At 40.7% G+C, this 19,096-nt stretch overlaps 1 protein-coding gene across 10 annotated transcripts in view; it reads right to left on the bottom strand.

The window, feature by feature from the left end:
- Positions 1–19,096, bottom strand: part of EIF2AK4 (eukaryotic translation initiation factor 2 alpha kinase 4) — a 100,885-nt gene that overhangs the window by 16,197 nt on the left and 65,592 nt on the right. For 7 of the 10 annotated variants that reach the window (XR_004965712.1, XR_004965713.1, XM_036296968.1 and 4 more), the window contains 11 exons: positions 18,605–18,680; positions 17,614–17,735; positions 15,121–15,170; positions 14,045–14,213; positions 11,968–12,084; positions 10,016–10,081; positions 7,110–7,280; positions 6,597–6,731; positions 4,586–4,693; positions 3,858–3,986; positions 2,040–2,126 (listed from right to left, as the gene is read on the bottom strand). Coding sequence is in view for 8 of the 10 variants with exons in the window: in XM_036296968.1 (XP_036152861.1) it covers positions 2,040–2,126; positions 3,858–3,986; positions 4,586–4,693; positions 6,597–6,731; positions 7,110–7,280; positions 10,016–10,081; positions 11,968–12,084; positions 14,045–14,213; positions 15,121–15,170; positions 17,614–17,735; positions 18,605–18,680 (1,230 nt within the window). In the remaining 2 variants the exon portion in view is untranslated. The remainder of the gene's footprint in view (positions 1–2,039; positions 2,127–3,857; positions 3,987–4,585; positions 4,694–6,596; positions 6,732–7,109; positions 7,281–10,015; positions 10,082–11,967; positions 12,085–14,044; positions 14,214–15,120; positions 15,171–17,613; positions 17,736–18,604; positions 18,681–19,096) is intronic. The other 3 variants (XM_036296950.1, XM_036296970.1, XM_036296960.1) reach the window with 3 other exon arrangements.

Genomic DNA, 19,096 nt, shown 5'->3' with positions numbered 1-19,096 from the left:
AACCAAAAGACTTCAGAATAAGAAATATTACCAGAGATAAAGAACATTTCATAATTATAAAGAGGTCAATTCATCAAGAAGATATAAAATCCTAAATGTGTATTCACCAAATAACAGAGTTTCAAAATACACGAAGCAAAAATGATAGAACTAAAAGGAGAAATAGATAAACCTACAATTATAGCTGGAGATCAATGCTCCTCAGTAACTGATAGAACAAACAGACAAATAAGTTAGGAAAGATATAGAAGATTTAAGCAATGGTATCAACTAATATGCACAAATTGATGTTTACGAAACACTCCTCCTAACAATGTAGAATACACCTTCTTTTCAAGTGTACATGAAACATTTACAATAACAGACCATTATTTAAAGGACTGAAATCACACAGAGTATGATTTCTGGTCACAAAGGAATTAAACTAAAAGTGGTTATAGGAATATATCTGGAAAATACACAAATATTTGGAAATTGAAACACACCCTTCTAAACAACCTATGGATAAAAGAAGAAATCATCAAGGAAATTAGAAATATTCTGAACTAAGTGAAAATAAAAAGTACTAAATAAATGGTATGCAACTAATGCAGTATGTAGAGTGAAATTTACACCAGGTGGCCAGCATTTTTTTTTTTTTCTGTAAAGGGCTAGCTAGATAGTAAACATTTAAAACTTTGCAGGTCACACACTCTTTGTCACACACTTTTTCTTTTTAAACAAAGAACATGAAAAGGGTTTGTGGCCCACAGGCCATGCAAAAATAGGCTGTGGGCTGGATTTGGCCTGTATGTAGGTTGTAGTCTGTCAAACCCTGATGTAAAGTTCTGTAGAAGAAACTAGAAAAATAAACTAAATCTAAAATTAGCAGGTTAAAAAAAAAAGAATAGAAATCAAAAAAATAGAAAACAGATAAAATATAGAGAAAACGCAGACAACAAAAGCTGGTTCTCTGAAAAGACAAAATTGATAAACCTCTGGTCAGGCTGATCAAGAAAAAAAAAAGATGGGAGACATAAATTACCAATGTCAGGAATGAAAGAGGATATCACTACAGATCCTACAGATAGTGAAAATGAATAGGGAATATTTGGAAACTTAGATGAAATGGAAACATTCTAGGAAAGATACAAACTACCAAAACTTATGAAGAAAGAGGCAACCTGAATAGCTCTATATCTAAGCCCATGTGGCTTTATTGGTGAACTTCACCAAATAAATGAGGATTAAATAATACTAATTCTAAACAAATCTTCCAGAAAACACAAAGGGAGAGAACACTGTCCAGTTCATTTTATGAAGCCAATATTACTGTCATATTAAAACCAGACAAAGACATTATAAGAGAAAAACAAGGAGAAAAATGTTGATTTCGATTTTTTTTCCTTTAAAAACAGAAATAAAGGTTATGAGGTTGTTTCAGTTTGAGCATTTTTAGTTACATGCAATACAGTAAAACTGGTTAGTAAGTAGCCAGAGAATATGCCAGTCAGCAGTATCACCTCTAATTATTATTATTTTCTTGGATGGAAAAAGAAAACGAGGGAAGAAAATTAGGAAAAACTACAGCCACCATTTTTTTTAAGCTCTAAGGAAGTGTTCAGTCTCTCTCTTTCTTATTTTATACTACAGGCCCCGTGCACGATTAAATCCTGCGTGTGTAGGGTCCCCTAAGCCTAGCCTGTAGTCAGGGCCATGTCCGCCGCCCCACGATGCCTCGCACGCTCCGTGGATGCTGCCAGCACCCCACGATGCTCTGCCTATGCTGCCAGCGTCCCTGGGGATGGGGTGGGGGATGGGAGTAGGGGGAGGTCCCCAGAGGTGCTCCATGCACCTCATGGTGACCAGTCGTTTGGTCTTTCAGTCGTGATGCCTCTAGCCTTTTATTATGATGATTCTCTCCAATAATGAGTCCAGCAATTCAGAGGGAGAACAAAATAATGGGTTTCCACCCACAGGCAGGTGGGAAGTTGGGTGTTCCACAGTTAACAGAGTTTTGGAAATCTACTGAATCGTGAAAGATTTTCTCTGGTCTTTACCTTGACATGGCTTCCTTCTTTATCTGACACAAGGGCCACATAGGTGATTTCATGATGTCGGCAGTACTCCTGTAGTTCCTCTTGGGACTGAAACCAATAAACAGTGTATGAAATAACAGAGAGCACCGGGAGCCGCTTCAAGGAATTAAAAAGAATGAAAACACTGTGTTCCATTGTATTCTCAAAGTGAACATGCTGACTTCAGGGGTTATAAATATTAAGCAGAATTCAAGGGAGGAATAAGACCTCTTTTCATTACTTTCACTATTGTTCTAAGGGTCCATGGGCAATCAGTGTGGTCAGGACACAGTAAGAGGTTTTCAGACGCTTCAAATCTTGAGGGAAGGTGCCAGAAATTATAACACACACACACACACACACAGAAAAGGCCTTTGAGGAAAGCGAAGACAACAAAAGAAATAGTGGAGAGCTTAAAGCAGAATTGAATCATAAAACAAAGAACATCAGAGGAGAGAAGCCTGCAGGGGGATGTCACATTGCAGGATTGAAGTCACATTGCAGGACTGAAGTCACATTACTGGGCTTATATTTTACTGTAAGACAGAGCACTTCTCTAACAATTTATAAAACAAGTTAACAAATGAAAGAAATACTGCTCTGGAAAATGACTAAAAATTATCGCACCTGAACAACAACAAAATTATTGCACCTGGCCGGCATGGATCAGTGGTTGAGTGTTGACCTATGAACCAGGAGGTCATGGTTCAATTCCTGGGAGGGCACATGCCTGGGTTACGGGCTCGATCCCCAGTGTGGGGCGTGCAAGAGGCAGCTGATCAATGATTCTTTCTCATCACTGATGATTCTGTCTCTCTCCCTCTCCCCTCTTCTCTGAAATCAATAAAAAAAATTATTGCTCAGCCTACTTCTGACATGAATTTTTATATAACACAAAAATGGACAGCAGCAGCTTCATAAATGACTGGGCAGGTGATGCGAAAGGAGCAGGAGGGTGGGTGGGGGCTCTGTTTCCCCAGGCGTCTCTTCAGGCTCTGGGGCACCTTGAGTGTGGGTAAACGTGTACAACTTGGATGATCACCTAGGGGTACAACCCCTTCTGTGATCTGCTCATGGCAGTAAGAAGTTAGTTGTCTAAAGGCCCCACGTTCTAAAGGGTAGGCAAGTATTCAGTCAGCTATGGGAGGTCTGAGGATACAAAGCTACAAACACACTAAACACAGAATGCCCTTGGGAAGTGTGGTACAGTGGATAATGGATTGTAAAGGTGTCCATCCACGTCTTAATCCCCAGGACCTATATTACCTTATATAGCACAAGGGACTTTGCAGATGTGCTAACGTTAAGGATCTTGAGATAGGGAGACTATCCTAGATTATCTAGGTGGGCCCAAAGTAATCACAAGGGTCCTTATAAGAAGGAGACAGGGAGGTCAGAGTTAGAGAATGTAAGGACAGAAGCATAGGTCAGAGAGGAAAGGAGATGCTACTCTGCCATGTTTGAAGATGGAGGATCGGGCCATGAGCCAAAGAATGCAGGCATCCTTTAAGAGCTGGGAAAGGACTCTCCCCGAAAAGCCTTCAGAAGTAATAACCCTATCGACACCTTGTGTTGAGTCCAGTTAATACTGTTCAGACTTCTGAATTCCAGAAATGTAAGCTAATAAACTTGTGTTGTTTTTAGCCACCAAGTTTGTGGTGATTTATTACTGCTGCAATCAGAAACTAATACAGGAAGCAACTGTAACCTCAGAGATAGAGTTTGAGAACCCAAAGTGGTAGAGGATGATTTCCCATGGAAGCCATGACTGTTTGCATTCCATTCACTGTGCCTCATTACCTGTGACCAGTCATACATGATTTCTGCTGTGATTCCCGCCGTCCAGAGTTTCTGGGTTATGTTGATGGCCCTGGACATGGACATCTGGCCAACACTTACGACCAGGAGGTCACAAGAGCTTATTGAAACCTGGATCAGAAACAGAGTGATGATATTTAGAAGAGGCAGACTACAGGCAGGTAGGCGGACCAGCACCAGGAGGGAAGCAGCACTCATATGAAGGCAGGCCTTTTGAAATATTGTACAGCAACATATGTGCAGAAGCCTTTACTTCAAAATTACATAGTAATATAAGTAAATAGCACAGTAAAAAAAACTTTTAATGCTTGTCTTTTAGGATAGATATTATTTCAAAACTACCCTCTAGGAAAATTAATCTTGCTTGAAACACAAAGGAAAAAGAACCATTTTTAGCTCTGCAGAGTACAGCAGGATTTCTGAACAAGGGGTTTTGATATGAGTCTGTTAACAACAATAACACCTCATACCCACAGAGCTCATTACAGATGAAGAGTGAGGCTAGGAAAGGAAGGATGGATTGTTGAGGTTCCCTGGTGAGAGGCTAAGGACTGAAAGGCAAGGACTCAACACCAAGTTTTTGACTTGTCTATCATGGCAAAGATAATCTACCAAACCCAAATCTATCACTGCCACATCTGAGCTCCATGTAAATGACTACGGAATGAAAGATGACTCAAAGCACACTGGAAGGCAAAGCCGGTACTTACAGGTTCTTCCATGTTGAGGACAGCAGCAGATATCTTGTCTATTGCTATGCTGACCCCAATGGCAGTGGGAACTGGCCCCAGAGCCTGTGGTCCTCTAAACTGGGGAATCTGCAGAGAAAGACACACAGTTCTGATTACGAAAGAGAGAAGAAATTGCAATTATGGGCAAAGCAATGATTAGAGTGCATGCACTCCCAGAAACTTATCTTCAAAGCGTTCAACAAAAAGGCACGCGTGTGTGTGTGTGTGTGTGTGTGTGTGTGTAAGAGACAGAAGCAAGCCCACATGCAAATTTAAGTAAATGTTACATCTATAACTGTACTGTTCAATAGGGCAGTCACTAGCCATATGTGGCTTGAGCACTTGAAATAAGGCTAATCTGAACTGACATGTGCTATATGTAAAATACACACTGGCTGCAAAGATTCAGAATACAAAAAAAGTAAAATGGCTCATTAACAATTTAAAAAATTTTGATTACATGGTGAAATAATACTTTGGATATATTGTATCAAATGAACTACATTATTAAAATTAATTCTACCTGTTTCTTTTTACTTATTTTATATTACTATATAATTTAAAATGTAATATATAGGTTCTTTTTAAAAAAATATTTTTATTGACTTCAGAGAGGAAGGGAGAGAACTAGAGAGAGAGAGAAACATCAATGATGAGAGAGAATCATTGATTGGCTGCCTCCTGCATGTTCCCTACTGAGCGGGGATCGAGCCCCCAACCCAGGCATGTGCCCTTGGCTGGAATCGAATCTGGGACCCTGTAGTCTGCAAGCTGATGCTCTATCCACTGAGCCAAACCATCCAGGGCAGTGGTTGGCAAACTCATGAGTCAACAGAGCCAAATATCAACAGTACAACGATTGAAATTTCTTTTTTTAAAAAAATATATTTTATTGATTTTTTACAGAGAGGAAGTGAGAGAGATAGAGAGTTAGAAACATCGATGGGAGAGAAACATCGATCAGCCGCCTCCTGCACATCTCCTACTGGGGATGTGCCCGCAACCCAGGTACATGCCCTTGACCGGAATCGAACCTGGGACCTTTCAGTCCGCAGGCCAACGCTCTATCCACTGAGCCAAACCGGTTTCGGCCAAGACACATCATAAATAAACCTCAAACTAAAGACAAAAAACCCCAACTCTTTAAAACCATTGAGAATCACCTTTCCTATAGTGAAAAAAATAATTCAAATAACAGCTGATTTCTCATGAGAAACCAGAAATGTTGGAGAAATACAACAGACTTCCTTCTTCTCTTGAGTCTCTCAGTGTGACAAAGTAATAAGCATAACATTTTCTGATATGGATCTCAATGTAGGTAGAGAAAGTATTTAAGACAATCACATGATACATGGGGGATGAAGTAAAGGGACATAAAGGCAGAGAAGGTTTCTGCACTTGGTGGTTGTGGGAATCTACACATGAATAAATGGCACAGAACTATACACATACAGTAAATCAATGTCCATTTCCTGGTGTTGACATTTTATTAGATTATGCCAGGTTTAACCACTGGAAGAAATTGGGTAAAAGTTACATAGACTTCTCTGTACTATCTTTGCAACTTCCTGTAAATCTATAATTATTTCAAAATAAAAGTTTAAAAACATTACAAGAGTGGTTCACAAGACATTTCTATCCTAGATGAAAGATGTTTAGCTTGGTGTGGCTCCATTGGTTTGAGCGTCATCCAGTGCACTGGAAGGTTTTGGGTTTGATCCCTGGTCCGGTGTGTATGGGAGGCAACTGATTGATATATCTCTCTCACATTGATGTTTCTCTCTCCCCCTTCCTCCCTCTCTAAAATAAAAAAATAAAACACACACACACACAAAACCTGTACTCAGAGGTAAATCAACAGAGATATACAGGTGTTCAACTATACTACTGGTTCTATTTTTCTGTAGGTTTGAAAATGTTCAAAATAACAAGTTGAGGAATAAATGAAATTAAGCCAGAACAGATCAACAAATCCGGGGACAGCCCTCACCAGCAGGTCGTATCTGCCACCAGCTGCAAGGATTTCAGAGATAGCCCTTTGCCTCCGTTTGATGAACGCCACAAACTGGAAGATGATCCCGCTGTGCTGCTGCACCTTGTAAACCAAGCCCAAATTGATCAAGACCTGCCAAGCGAAATGCCACACAACCGTATCAAAGGCACTGTTTTCCATCAGAACAATCTATTTAGCATAAAGCAAATATTCAGTAAGATCTGGTACAAAGTCTGTTTCACTATAGCCCGCCAAGTAAGAGAAACTGCTGTCTTCTCTGAGGCTAAATGACAGTAAGAATTGCTGCACAACAGGAATCGTGATGCTTGCACAGAAATTCTGACTGAAGCCAAAATTATTACTAGGTATCAAATGTTGCAAAATGTAGAAAGCACAGATCTTCTGGGACAATAAAACACTTATTAGCATTAATACGATAAAACCCATTTCCCTCTTGTGCTGTTATTAACGCTACAAATCTGTACCGCCAGAATCAAACAATTGCCAAACCTGTAACTTTATGCCAAGTTTCTTCAACAGCCCAACAACCTCCTCTAGATCTTTTAAGCCATACTTCACCAGTTGGGCAACGCCTGTTTTCTGTTTTATTAATGAATTTATTGTTGGTGTTAGATCTTGCAAATCTCCCTTCTGCTCAATAAATTTGTAGAGTCGACACAGCTAGAAAGCAAAGAGGCACAGTTAGCTTGCAGTCCACAGCAGGGAAGACTTATTTTGCACTGGGTTTCGTACACATACCTCCAAGAAGAGGATTTGGCAGTTGAAGGTCATTTTAGCCCTTACCACAATCCCAAATGAGGATTATCCTTTCCAACAACTCTAAGGCACCTCACAGAAGTGCTTCAGGCACCTACCTCCTCACAAGTTCATTTTTAAGCCACACACATACTCATAGTTAATGCTGACCCCAGCAGAACAGAGTTTGGTTTTAGCAGAGCTTCCATTATATTTTCTTTCTTTTTTTAAAAATTTAAATTTTTATTGTTTAAAGTATTATGTAAGTCCCCCTTTCCCCCCCCGACCTCTCCCCAGATGCCCCCCTCCCATTATATTTTTAAGCCAATATTGTTTTCCTTTCCATCCTCATTCTCATGAATTCTGATTACTACAGCCATACAAACAGGGGGCTGGGGACAGGAAGGCAAAGTCTGACTTGTTCTGTCTAATACCACACCAAAGCAGTCAGAAATCCCCTCTCCTCCCTCTGCCTGACCGATTCCTATTTGTATCTTGGGGGGGGGGGGGGGGCGGCAGCTAGATGTCATCTCCTGCAGGCAGCCTCCTGGTCTTTCAGACCCAGATCCCACCTCCTAGCTCTTGCCACCTGTATACATGGTCCTTCCCAGGAGAGGGCGGGGGCTACCGATGACCTCTCCATAGCTGGCACAGTCGCTGGCACAGAGCAAGTGAGGAGGCAATAACTGGGATCCTAAGACCAGAGAAAACTTCCCGGAGCTAAAGTGGAAATTATTAAGAAGCAAAATTGTAGCTATTTTAAGGCTGTAGGCAAGCAGAACCTGGTTCAACTCTAAATTGGCACCTGGAAACTGAGAGTTGAATGAACAGTCAGCTTAATATAGTTTCACACAATAATCATAAATTATTTTTTAAAAATAAAAATGTTAAAATCTCTTTGTTAAAGATAAAATATTTTAATTTTAAAATGGTCTCATTTAATTTTTTTCTCTTAATAACTTCTTCTCAATAATTGTAACATTAAATTTCCCCATTAATAAAATACCAGAAGCACTGGAGTCAACACCCCCCGGGTCGGGTCCTCACCCTATCACCATCTAACTCATGTCACTTTGGACAACTCACAGTATCTCTTTGGGCCTCAGTGCCTCATTTGTAAAATAAGACGAGGCCAGATATTTGAAACTGTTTTGCAGCATTTCTACTCCTGTTTTTAATATACTTAGAGTTCTATTTTTAAATAATGAGAGTACCAACTGCCTTTATTAGATACTAACTGTTCCATTTTAAACCAACTGAACACATAACTTTGAATCAATGCTTATCATCACAAATGACCAGTGAATAGAAATTTAGCGAAAAGAAGCTGACACTTTAGCAACCAATGCAGCTTTCACGTGCAAGTGTGAAATAGCTTTGAAATGGGACATTAGTTCAAAGAACCTTTTGGGCTTAAACCTTCGGGTAGGGAATTACTGAATCGGGCAGTTTGCTGAGCAGATTCTTTGTGCTATTTATACACTCCACTATTTGTGAACACAAGTATGTGCTGTGTACATGTCTAGGGTTTTATGTAAATACCGTTTTTTTGTATTAGAATGCTATGCCATTAGGTCACTTTGCATATCATCAATATCTCCTCCAATAGTTAACATTTAAAATCTAACCTAGCTGAATTTCTAGAACTCCCAGTGCTATTGATCTGGTCTACTTTCCCTACCTGCAAACTATAGGGGTGATTTCTTTAAACTGTGGTCTATGTGTGCCCTGTGAACCTGTTTTAAAGAGCTGAGGGTGAATACGTGCTGCAGATGTCCCCTCATGTCTCTCCTTTTCTCCCCTCTCATGTCTTTTTAAAGGCCAATCCTAATTAAGAACTGAAAGCAGTCTGTAGACTCCTCGACTCGCTCATTCTCTCCCTAGCTCTGCCTGACCCGAGTACAGTCACATTGCAACCTCTCCCATGTGTGAGTTTTGCTGATCACAGGATCATGTCTGTCCAAGGGCTACAGGGTTCTGGAAAGGTTTTTAAAATCTCTCTTCCTGTGTAAATATTCAGAAAAATGTAAGAAATCCCTGTTGTCTTCTGCATCGCAGCAACTCAGTTAAGTGTGGGTTGACTATGCCAAAGATCTGGGCCCAATCTAATGCCGGTAGGGAGAATGCAATAAACCTGGCTACCCCGGGAGATGTTCCTCACAGCTAACGGGATTAAACACAAGAATGTAGGAGCAGGAAATGTACCAGTAAAGCAAGAGCCTTAATTTAGTTCTCAGGCGTTAGAAGACCCTGGTGGGGAGGGGTTGCAGGATGGGTGGATACCCATTAATCTGCAGAGCTCTGTGCCTCATTCTAGTCCCACAGAATCTATTTCAGAAGAGGATAGCTAGTACTAGGTCTGCTCAGCAGGAGGGCCCACCAGGCAGCCTTTACAAGGGTGTGAAGAGGGTTCTGATGATGGAGAAAGAACAGGATGATTACAGCACATTAAGCCGCAGCATGGAGAGGCTTTTTTTGATCACAGCACTGGTTTCTCTCTTCCCTTAGTCCCGTGTTGCCATGGTACCTATTAACACTCAGGGAAAACCGTCTGTGAGGCAGCAGGCAGTGCTGCCGGCTTACTGCAACAAGAATTTGGTGACATTTTCTGGTCTCACAATTCACAGAGAGCTGTAATAACACCATGAGAAGGTACTTACACTATTAGGAGACAAAGACAGATTACAAAATTTAGCTTCCACTTCTCTCCTCGTCAGCTTTTCTGTCTAATGTAGAAGAAAAAGGGAAAATGAGAGGGACCAAATGACCCTGAATAAGGTACAATTTCCAGGCTAATTCTGTTAAGCACAGTCTTCATTTTAGATAAACTACTCCTAATCATGAAAGATGTGTTAATTCTGTAATTTACAAAATTTTTTTTTCCAATTCATATAAAACTTCACATTATTTTAAATTGTGAAAAACCCTTACATGAAAGAATTAAATAGGGGAAAGTTGCTGAATGGTGAGGCAACTCTGAGGTGGACAGGCCTGACCAGGGTGTTTCTGTTTGTGGGGGAGGGAGTCAACTGATCTCCGTCCCCCTGATAAAAACCACAGATTGACAGGTTCCGCATTTCAGCCCACGCTGGCAGTCAGGCTGTGGCTGTGGGATATGAACAAGGCTGACCTGAGGCCTCTGCAAGACCCCGGGGGCCAGTGTCTGACTGACATATTGTATCTGTCACTGCTACACAGCAGTAGCATTTTGGGGGAGGAAAGAACCACTAGAAACCGACAGTAATGTTAGAGGCCTCGAGGTATACCTGCCAGATGAAAGAAAAGTTAGTTAAGCCTTTTGGTGTATAAAAAATAAGCCAGTGGTTCTCAACCTGTGGGTCGCGAGCCCTTTGGCGGTCGAACGACCCTTTCACAGGGGTCGCCTAAGACCACCCTGCATATCAGATATTTACATTACGATTCATAACAGTAGCAACATTACAGTTATGAAGTAGCAACGAAAATAATTTTATGGTTGGGTCACAACATGAGGAACTGTATTTAAAGGGCCAGAAGGTTGAGAACCACTGCAATAAGCCATTATGCACTTTCACTATTTGTTCTGCCTTAACCAGAGACTGTCTGGTACTGTTAGTTACTGAATCTCCCAGATGCTTCTTACTTGTTATAAAAAACAATATTTAACAAGAAAAAAAAATTATAAAAGATAAGCAAACATTCACCTCCATCCCAGCCTCATAATATCACACAATTTAAATTTTTCAGCCCGGCTGGTGTGGCCCAGTGGTTGAGCATTGACCCATGAACCAAGAGGTCACTGGTTTGATTCCCGGTCAGGGCACATGCCTGGGTTGTGGGCTCGATCCCTGGTAGGGGTGTCCAGGAGGCAGTCAATTGATGTTTTTACCTCTCTATCCCTCTCCCTTCCTTTCTCTCTAAAATCAATAAAAATATATTTCAAGAAAATAAAATTTTCAGTGTTTTCCCTCCAGGCTCTACTATGATGTGGCTAATTACGAAGAGGAACTGGAGGTGCCACTGCCCTGGTCTCACAGGAAAGAGGTGGCAAATGAGGCTCCAACAGAGATTTAAACCACTCTTCCCCAATTCCAGCAACCCAAGCCTATGTGACGTTGCTGGTAAGCATAGGTAGGCTGGAAGGACTAAGGGCAGGGATAAGTCTTTATCCTCAATGTTAACACTCCCTTCTCTTGGTCTCTGTAAATTAAGTGTAATTACAGCACGTGTGAGGATGGAGTGAGTTAACCCACGTAAGGAGATTAGACTAATGCTTGCCACATGGGTGGGTGCTCAGTAAAGATCGTTATTAGCAAGTATCAGGACTGATTTTTTGCCTCCAGAAGTAGGTTAGTGAAGAACTTTATTATCTTACAAGTGAAATAAGACAATTTGATCTTTATAAAATCAGAAGTTACCCTTAAGAAAAAACAACAAAAAACACCCTGGAAGTCACTAGTCCAGAATAAAAGCTCATTAATTGTTGATATAATCAGAGAATTGGTTCTTTTACCTTATAGCAGTGAGGGAAGGAGATACAACTCCAAATTCAATGTTACAGCTACTTCACTAAGAAAATGCTCACGAACTATTTGTATCCTTCAATATCAAGTGAAAGTAATTAAATGCTTACCACAGCATCATACAGAATAATGTAGACTTGACTGAGTTTATCTTCTGGGATCCCACAGTGTAAGAGTACTGCTTTCAATAACATGGTATGGTTCAAGTAAATACTGTAATTTCTTTCCTAGGATACCCCCGAAAAAAAGAGACTATTTTAGTTATAAAAGCAAGGTAGTTACATGACCAGACCTAAGGTCTCACTATCAATTTACGACCCTAAGACACGAAAAGACTGAGCGTGAAAGACGGAGTTTTAGTACATTACTTTCTAGCTTATTTTTCCATATTCATTTTTTTCATTTGTTGTAGTCAAACAGTGTAATACCATTTAAGACTTTATTACACACATCAAAGTGCTTTGGCCTTCAGTTATGTTAAAAAGCCTGAGCAAATTCGCACAGACTTCAAGAGGGAAAGGATCTGGTTCAGTTGTAACTGACTTTATAAGCACAGGCTAGGAAAACAGCTACCCTTACATTTGTCAATTAACCCTTTGCGGTCGTTTGTCTACTCTCAGCCACCAAAGCTTTTTTACCGTTCCTGTCGTATGTCTGCTCTCAGCCACCACAGCAAGGAACCGTACGAATCTTAACTCTATTCATTCCTGTATCAGTTCATAATTTCTCTGAAAGCTCTTAAGTGTCTAAGCGACCTTGTCACGAACCAAAACATTGCCCCGGCAAATCGGAGATATCGCAACTCAATATAAACAAACGCGGTCGTTCCAACACTCGCCATGCAAAACACCGTGGCGAGTCAGTCGCCTTTTGAGAGTGAAGAAATCGACAAGCTTCGGAGATACTTTGCAGAATTTCAAATAAAGCTTTACAAATTACGTTTAACTGTAATTAGGCATTCTCACTTGTTAAGATTATTTCAAAATAATACTCCAAAATGGCAAAAAGAAAGTTACCAAAAGAAGTGTACTGCGAATCTGAAAGTAACAATGAAGAGTTTTATTTTGGCACCTTGAATACTGACTCTGATGTAGAAAGTGATAACGTTTGTAGTGATTCTACTAGTAGTGACGTAGTTCCAAAAAAGAATTAATAAATCTTCTTTATCCTTCATAATCTTGCATGTTATGTATCACTGCTCTTTCAATGGAAATTCATTCCGACCAGTACGACACCCATGTCCAAATTTAATACGACCGCAAAGGGTTAATGAGCGTTCTGAGTTGTGAGCTAGACCTGAGCTCGGTGCAGCAGGGCATGCAGAAAAGTGGACACACAGGTTCTGCCCAAAGGAGCACACACCCTGGGCGATTCTGCCTGTGGGAGCACGAGGGTGAGGGTGCTTTACCCTTCCCCTCAAATTCCCCCCTCGGCATGCCACCTTTGTCTTCCTGCTAAACTGGCTCACTTCTACCACCTCTGTAACTTTCTAAACAAACTTCCTCTTATCATTTGAAAAAAAAAAAAATGAGCACACACTCTGACTGAACAACTACCAACCAACACAACTCAAGGAAGCAGGTGATGTCTTGAGTCAGTGAGAGTTGAAAAGGAAAGGGGGCCAGTCCATCAGTGGGGAGCAGTCAGGCTTCCTGGGGAGAAAGGGCCGACGCCATGGCTGGGTAGAGAAAAGTCTTTCAAGAGAAGGAACTGCGCTGGAGTGAACAGCACAGGCCCATGGGATGGGGAGGGAGGGCCTGAGAGCCAAACCTCGGGCTACGAGCAGTGGCTAGGGAGCATGCAAACATGAGGAAAAGTGGAGTTGGGGAGTTGAGAGCTCAGGTATAGGAGGGACCCACCAAGGGCTCTGGAGAGGCTATGAACGTGCTAAAAAAACCATTCTAGGAATCAGCCTAATTTCTTCCATTTTTGAAGAATAGGCAGAAAAACAACATCCTTCCCTCAAAACAAAACAAACAGATAAAAACAAAGGCTGTTCCTTTCAAGGCCAAGGTAAAAGCCTGAGGTAAAACTCAAAAGCAACATCATCAAACTCTTCTGTCACTTTAGTGACAGTGATTCACTGTCAGCACAGCCGGGGTGCAGCTCTGCAGGCGGTGCCCCACCCCACGCCTGATGAAGGACTCTGGTGGGGGAACCTCAGAATGTGAGAATGCGGAAAGGAACCTGAAGGGCTGGGAACTCTTGGATGATTTCATAGATAGTGTAGATGACTTCAGCAGTGGGCAGAGAGCTGTTGGTGGTGGAGGTGACGATATCAAACGCACATTCCAGAAGTTCTTTGGGATGAAATCGGTCTAATTTGCGAGGTCTGAACACACGTTCTATGCAGTACCTGGAGAGAGAAACCTGATTTCTAAGGTCGTTGCTTACTGGAATCAAATATGCATAAGACATTTTTGAACAGGTAACAGCTATGAAGAAATTAATCAGTGGTATGACAAAGAAAGCCTAAAGAAGGTTTTCCCAGAACAGTCTTGCCTTATGGCCTAGGTTCCAACTCCCAGTTTTCATTACATGTCTGAAATAGAGATGACATTACACACAAATAACTTTATCTTAAGTGCTTGCTTTCTACACAGAGATGCTCACACCTTAGGGCTATGACTATTAACTGTTCACTTGCAGCTGAGAATAAAAGCATGTAAAGAGCTGTGATTTCTTTTGGGGAAAGGAGCCTTAAAGTAGGGTGCCTCGTTGACAACAATACTGCTCCAACTGATGAAGACCTGGTGTCAGGCCCTGTGGTATCTGAATGTACAGAAACTCTCCCCGGTGCTAAGTGCCCGGAGCTCCTGGTGTTCAGCACTCCTGCTGGTTCCCTCCACTCCCCTACTCACAGCTTTTGTTCCGTTACCTATGTAGGCAGTTTTCACGCAGGGATCACTGGCCATTTGTCCCTCCAATTAAGTTTTAAAAGGGACCATCAAGAACAGTCAGATGTTATTTTTCCAAGCAACTATTCATCAAAATAATTAGTTATGTTGCTTGGGGATATTCGGAAGTCACAGAACAGACTGCAGGAGCTTCAGTACCCACCCAAGTGCCACCTTCCTCCTGAAGAGGAGGCTGACTGTCCTCATCACTTTACAGAAAGGGCTACGGTGCCTGGGTGTTGGAGCATATTCCAAACTCAATACTTTACACCCCAAATTCTTTACTGTATAAGGATCACAGAAAATAAAACATTCTTCCTGGGTTTTTCCCCACATCCACCAAATGAAATCCTCATAGTTTCTTACCGTTTTAAATTCAATATATTATTTCTTGCCACGTATCTTGCAAAAGGAACCTGAGAAATAAAGTTTCAAAGGTCAATGTCAAGAAGTGTCAACTAGCACACTCCTTTTAGTTTTTAAGTAACAGCTTTATTGAGATATAACTCGTATACCATAGAGTTCAACCCTTGTAAAGTGGACAATTCTGTGGTTGATAGTACATTCACAAAGTTGTGCACTGCTTGTCATTCATGTTCCTTGAAATGTTCCTGACTGTGTCAGTCAGCAGCAGACCCCACTGCTGCACATAATAAGGTTGGCGAGCCTTATTCGTTGTGGTATTTTTTAGGTTGTTAAGTTTGAGGAAAAATTAACTTTTAGTTAAGTATACTCTGCCAAATTTTATTATGCCAAGTTAAAACCAGTGCAAGTTATTTGTGAAGATTTCCGAGTGTCATTTATGATAATGCAATCAACATGGGCATGATCTCTTGTGATGAATTCCTTGATTTTCCTACCAATCTTCTAGGAGAAATGCTTAATAACTACCCACTAATAATCATCAAAACTTGTAAAACCATTTTCAGATTGTCCCAAGAGATCTGAGAGCATCGTTAACCAATGGGTTAAATTCTAAAGGGTATTTACTTTTTTATCTTTTGTAGTTGACTATCAGCTCACAGAAAAGGAACTATGTTTAAAAAATTATACTCTAGTCTCCTAACATCTAGAGAAGCAGCAGCCAGTTTTAAGTACCATTGTGTAAATGTTTGTACTTCCACCCTTTAACAGAGCCCAAAGGTCTGATGTGCTATTGATTCACTTCTCACTCAAAAAAATCCTAAATCACTTTACTTACTGTATAAGAAAAACAAGCCAAGATATGGAAGAATTTTTTCTTAAACCAGAAAAGCAAAACATTTTATTGCAATAAGCTGCACAACAAAGGTATGAAAAAGGAAATGCCTTGATTCTACACCCTCTCCAGAAATATACAATCAAAGGTTCAGTGTATTCTTTGACTCTTCACTCTATGGTGATACAAACAAGCTGGTGTTTGTGGTCATTCACATGCATGTGAAGGCATGTTTATACCACACACATACCAGATGATGCAAACATATAGTGCATACACTCACTTGTTGTTTTTTAAATTTCTTTTTTTTTTTCAGTTTTAAAAATGAAATGTATTTTTTTTTATTGTCTAAAGTTTTACATATGACTCCTTTTTCCTCAATTGACACCTCGCCCCCCACAACTTTCTCTCTTTCTTTATAATAAAAAATGGGGTCATATTAGAGTTCCTTTGAAAAATACTTTCCCCCCTACCTAACACTATCCTATGGACATTTCTACAGATCAAACATAGACATGGGTATACCTAGATACATATATATGTATTTTGATCTTATACCTCTTTAATATTCCATAGTAAATTATTCAACCATTTCCTATAGATAATCGTGCAGTTTTCAGATTTTGACCACCATAATAACATAGCAATAAAACATCCTTTTAATATTCATACACCAACGTATTTGTATTTTCTTTAAATCAACTCCTCAAAGTGGAGTTCCTGGTTCACAGGGTATAGTTTGTGTAGCAAAAACATTTATTTTAGTAAATACTTTCAGATAACTTTTCTAGAGGTTTAGCGATTTATATTCCCATCAGCAACATATGAAAATACTTATTTTCCTACACCCTTGTCATCTCTGGGTATTCACTGAAATATTTTTGCCAGTCTGATGGGTGAAGTGGAGACTTTGCTTGATATTTCCTCATTATTAGTGAGGTGGTACACTCAGAAGTTTATCAGCCCTGTGCATTTCTTGTGAGAATTTCCTGGTTATATCTTTTGCTCATTCCTCTACTTATAAGTGCTTTCTGTACATTATGAGTATTAAACTCGTGTCTGTCTTATGCACGGACAGTGCTACAGATGGGCTTGTCAGCAGACAACCCTATGAGTGAACAACTGGTAAGAGTGTTGCTGTCAGAGGGAACCCTGGGGACCTGAAGGAAAGCAAGCATGAGCAGATTGCAGCATACCCCATTAGCAGACACTGCTGTTATAAGAATTTAGTTGTTCTAGACATTAACATGTTAGAAGGTTAGCAAAGATCTGCCAGGAATAGAGAAGAAAATCCATGTATTTGTCTCAGCAGACCTGGTTAATGTGCTACGGTCATTCAGCAGAGCTCAACCGCGAGGCTCAGACATGGCACCTGCAATGCAGGGTTCAGTTTCTAGGGCCAAAAGCACTTGTGCGATTAACAAAGTGGATGTACACAGGGTCAAAGGATTACTGAATTCCAGTAATGCCCTCACTCCAACGACTTCCTTAAACATATGTCTCCTAAGGGTGACATTTAGATTTTAAGTTCAGCAAAAAAAAACCCAAAAAACAAAACACCCCAAAACAAAAAGATTAGTGGGTATAATCCTTTAACAGACATGCCACCCCTGCGACCAGACATGGCATCCGAACTGCCAGCAGAGTATGCCCAGCCTCACCCGCAGGTCAAAAGGAAGCATCACTAGCATCCCGCTGTGGTCCATGAATAAGGCGGCTTCGTTGTGCTCATATATTTGCCTGTTTCGGGGAAGCAGTAGTGGGGTACACAACTGGACAGCTCCTAAACCAAATTAGAAAAAAAATAACTAATCATTTTTCCAAGGGAGCAAGTTAAAATGAACACAAACCTGACAGTGGGGTCTCCTGCTATGGGGACTGTGGAAATCATCATCAGACTATGGTCAATTCTCAATAGAGAGCTCACCTAGATTGGTCAACTTTGCCAATCTAGTCATACTTATGACTCCGTAAACCAGCTGTACTTTAGTAGCAAGATTGTAATATTAAAATCCGTTTCTCCTTAACAAGCTGGATTGTAAAAATAAGCTTTAATTTCACATGAGGTCAGTTGCTTGTAATTTAATTTAAAAGTAAAATATAATTGCACCCAAATCCATTAACAATACTTTTTTTCTTTTAAATATATTTTTGTTGAATTTAGAGAGGAAGGGAGAGGGAGAGAGAAATAGAAACATCAATGATAGAGAATCACTGATCGGCTGCCTCCTGCACACCCCCCACTAGGGATGGAGCCGACAACCCAGGCATGTGCCCTTGACTGGAATCGAACCTAGGGCCCTTCAGTCCACAGGCCAATGCTCTACCCACTTAGCCAAACTAGCTAGGGCAATAGTACTTTTTTTTAAAATTAATTATATTTTATTGATTTTTACAGAGAGGAAGAGAGAGGGATAGAGAGTTAGAAACATTTATGATAGAGAAGCATTGATCTGCTGCCTCCTGCACACTCCCTACTGGGGATGTGTCTGCAACCAAGGTACATGCCCTTGACAGGAATTGAACCTGGGACCTTTCAGTCCGCAGACTGATGCTCTATCCACTGAGCCAAACCAGCTAGAGCAATAGTGCTTTTTAATGATGAAAACAACATCTTTTAAGAAGGCATATGATTTTTTCAAAAGTACATACCATGTCTTTTAAAGATGCGGATGATGGTCTCACACACATGCTGCTGCATCTTGGCTATACGGATCGAAAAGTTGCCCTAAAATAGGACCAATTAAAATGTTATCAAAGCTTAATAAAAAGGATCACCTAAAATATTAATCTGTGGCTCTCATTACATTGCTTGTTCTGAAGATCACTGAAGAGATTTCAAGTTAGTCCCTTTCTGAACATATTCAGGTTAGAGAAAGCACAAGTCTTACAGCACGTCCTGCTTGCGGAGGGCCAGCTAGGTTCAGAGTACCAAACTCTTAACCAGGTTGGTATTTGCCCTTCAGAGAGAGAGCTAGTCAAATATACACATTCCCCCTAAGGACTCTCGGCGCCACCGTGGAGCAAGCAAACCTCTAACACAGTCCCAATTCCAGCCCCAAAGCCTGCCACCCCTACTGTGGCAGCCCCAGCCCCAATGAACTTGGCTGCTGTGTCGATGTCCCTTGAAATGACACTGGTTTG

The sequence above is a fragment of the Myotis myotis genome, unplaced genomic scaffold (genome assembly GCF_014108235.1).
Source record: "Myotis myotis isolate mMyoMyo1 unplaced genomic scaffold, mMyoMyo1.p scaffold_m19_p_1, whole genome shotgun sequence".
Lineage (NCBI taxonomy): Eukaryota > Metazoa > Chordata > Mammalia > Chiroptera > Vespertilionidae > Myotis > Myotis myotis.
This window is presented reverse-complemented; position numbering and strand designations above follow the sequence as displayed.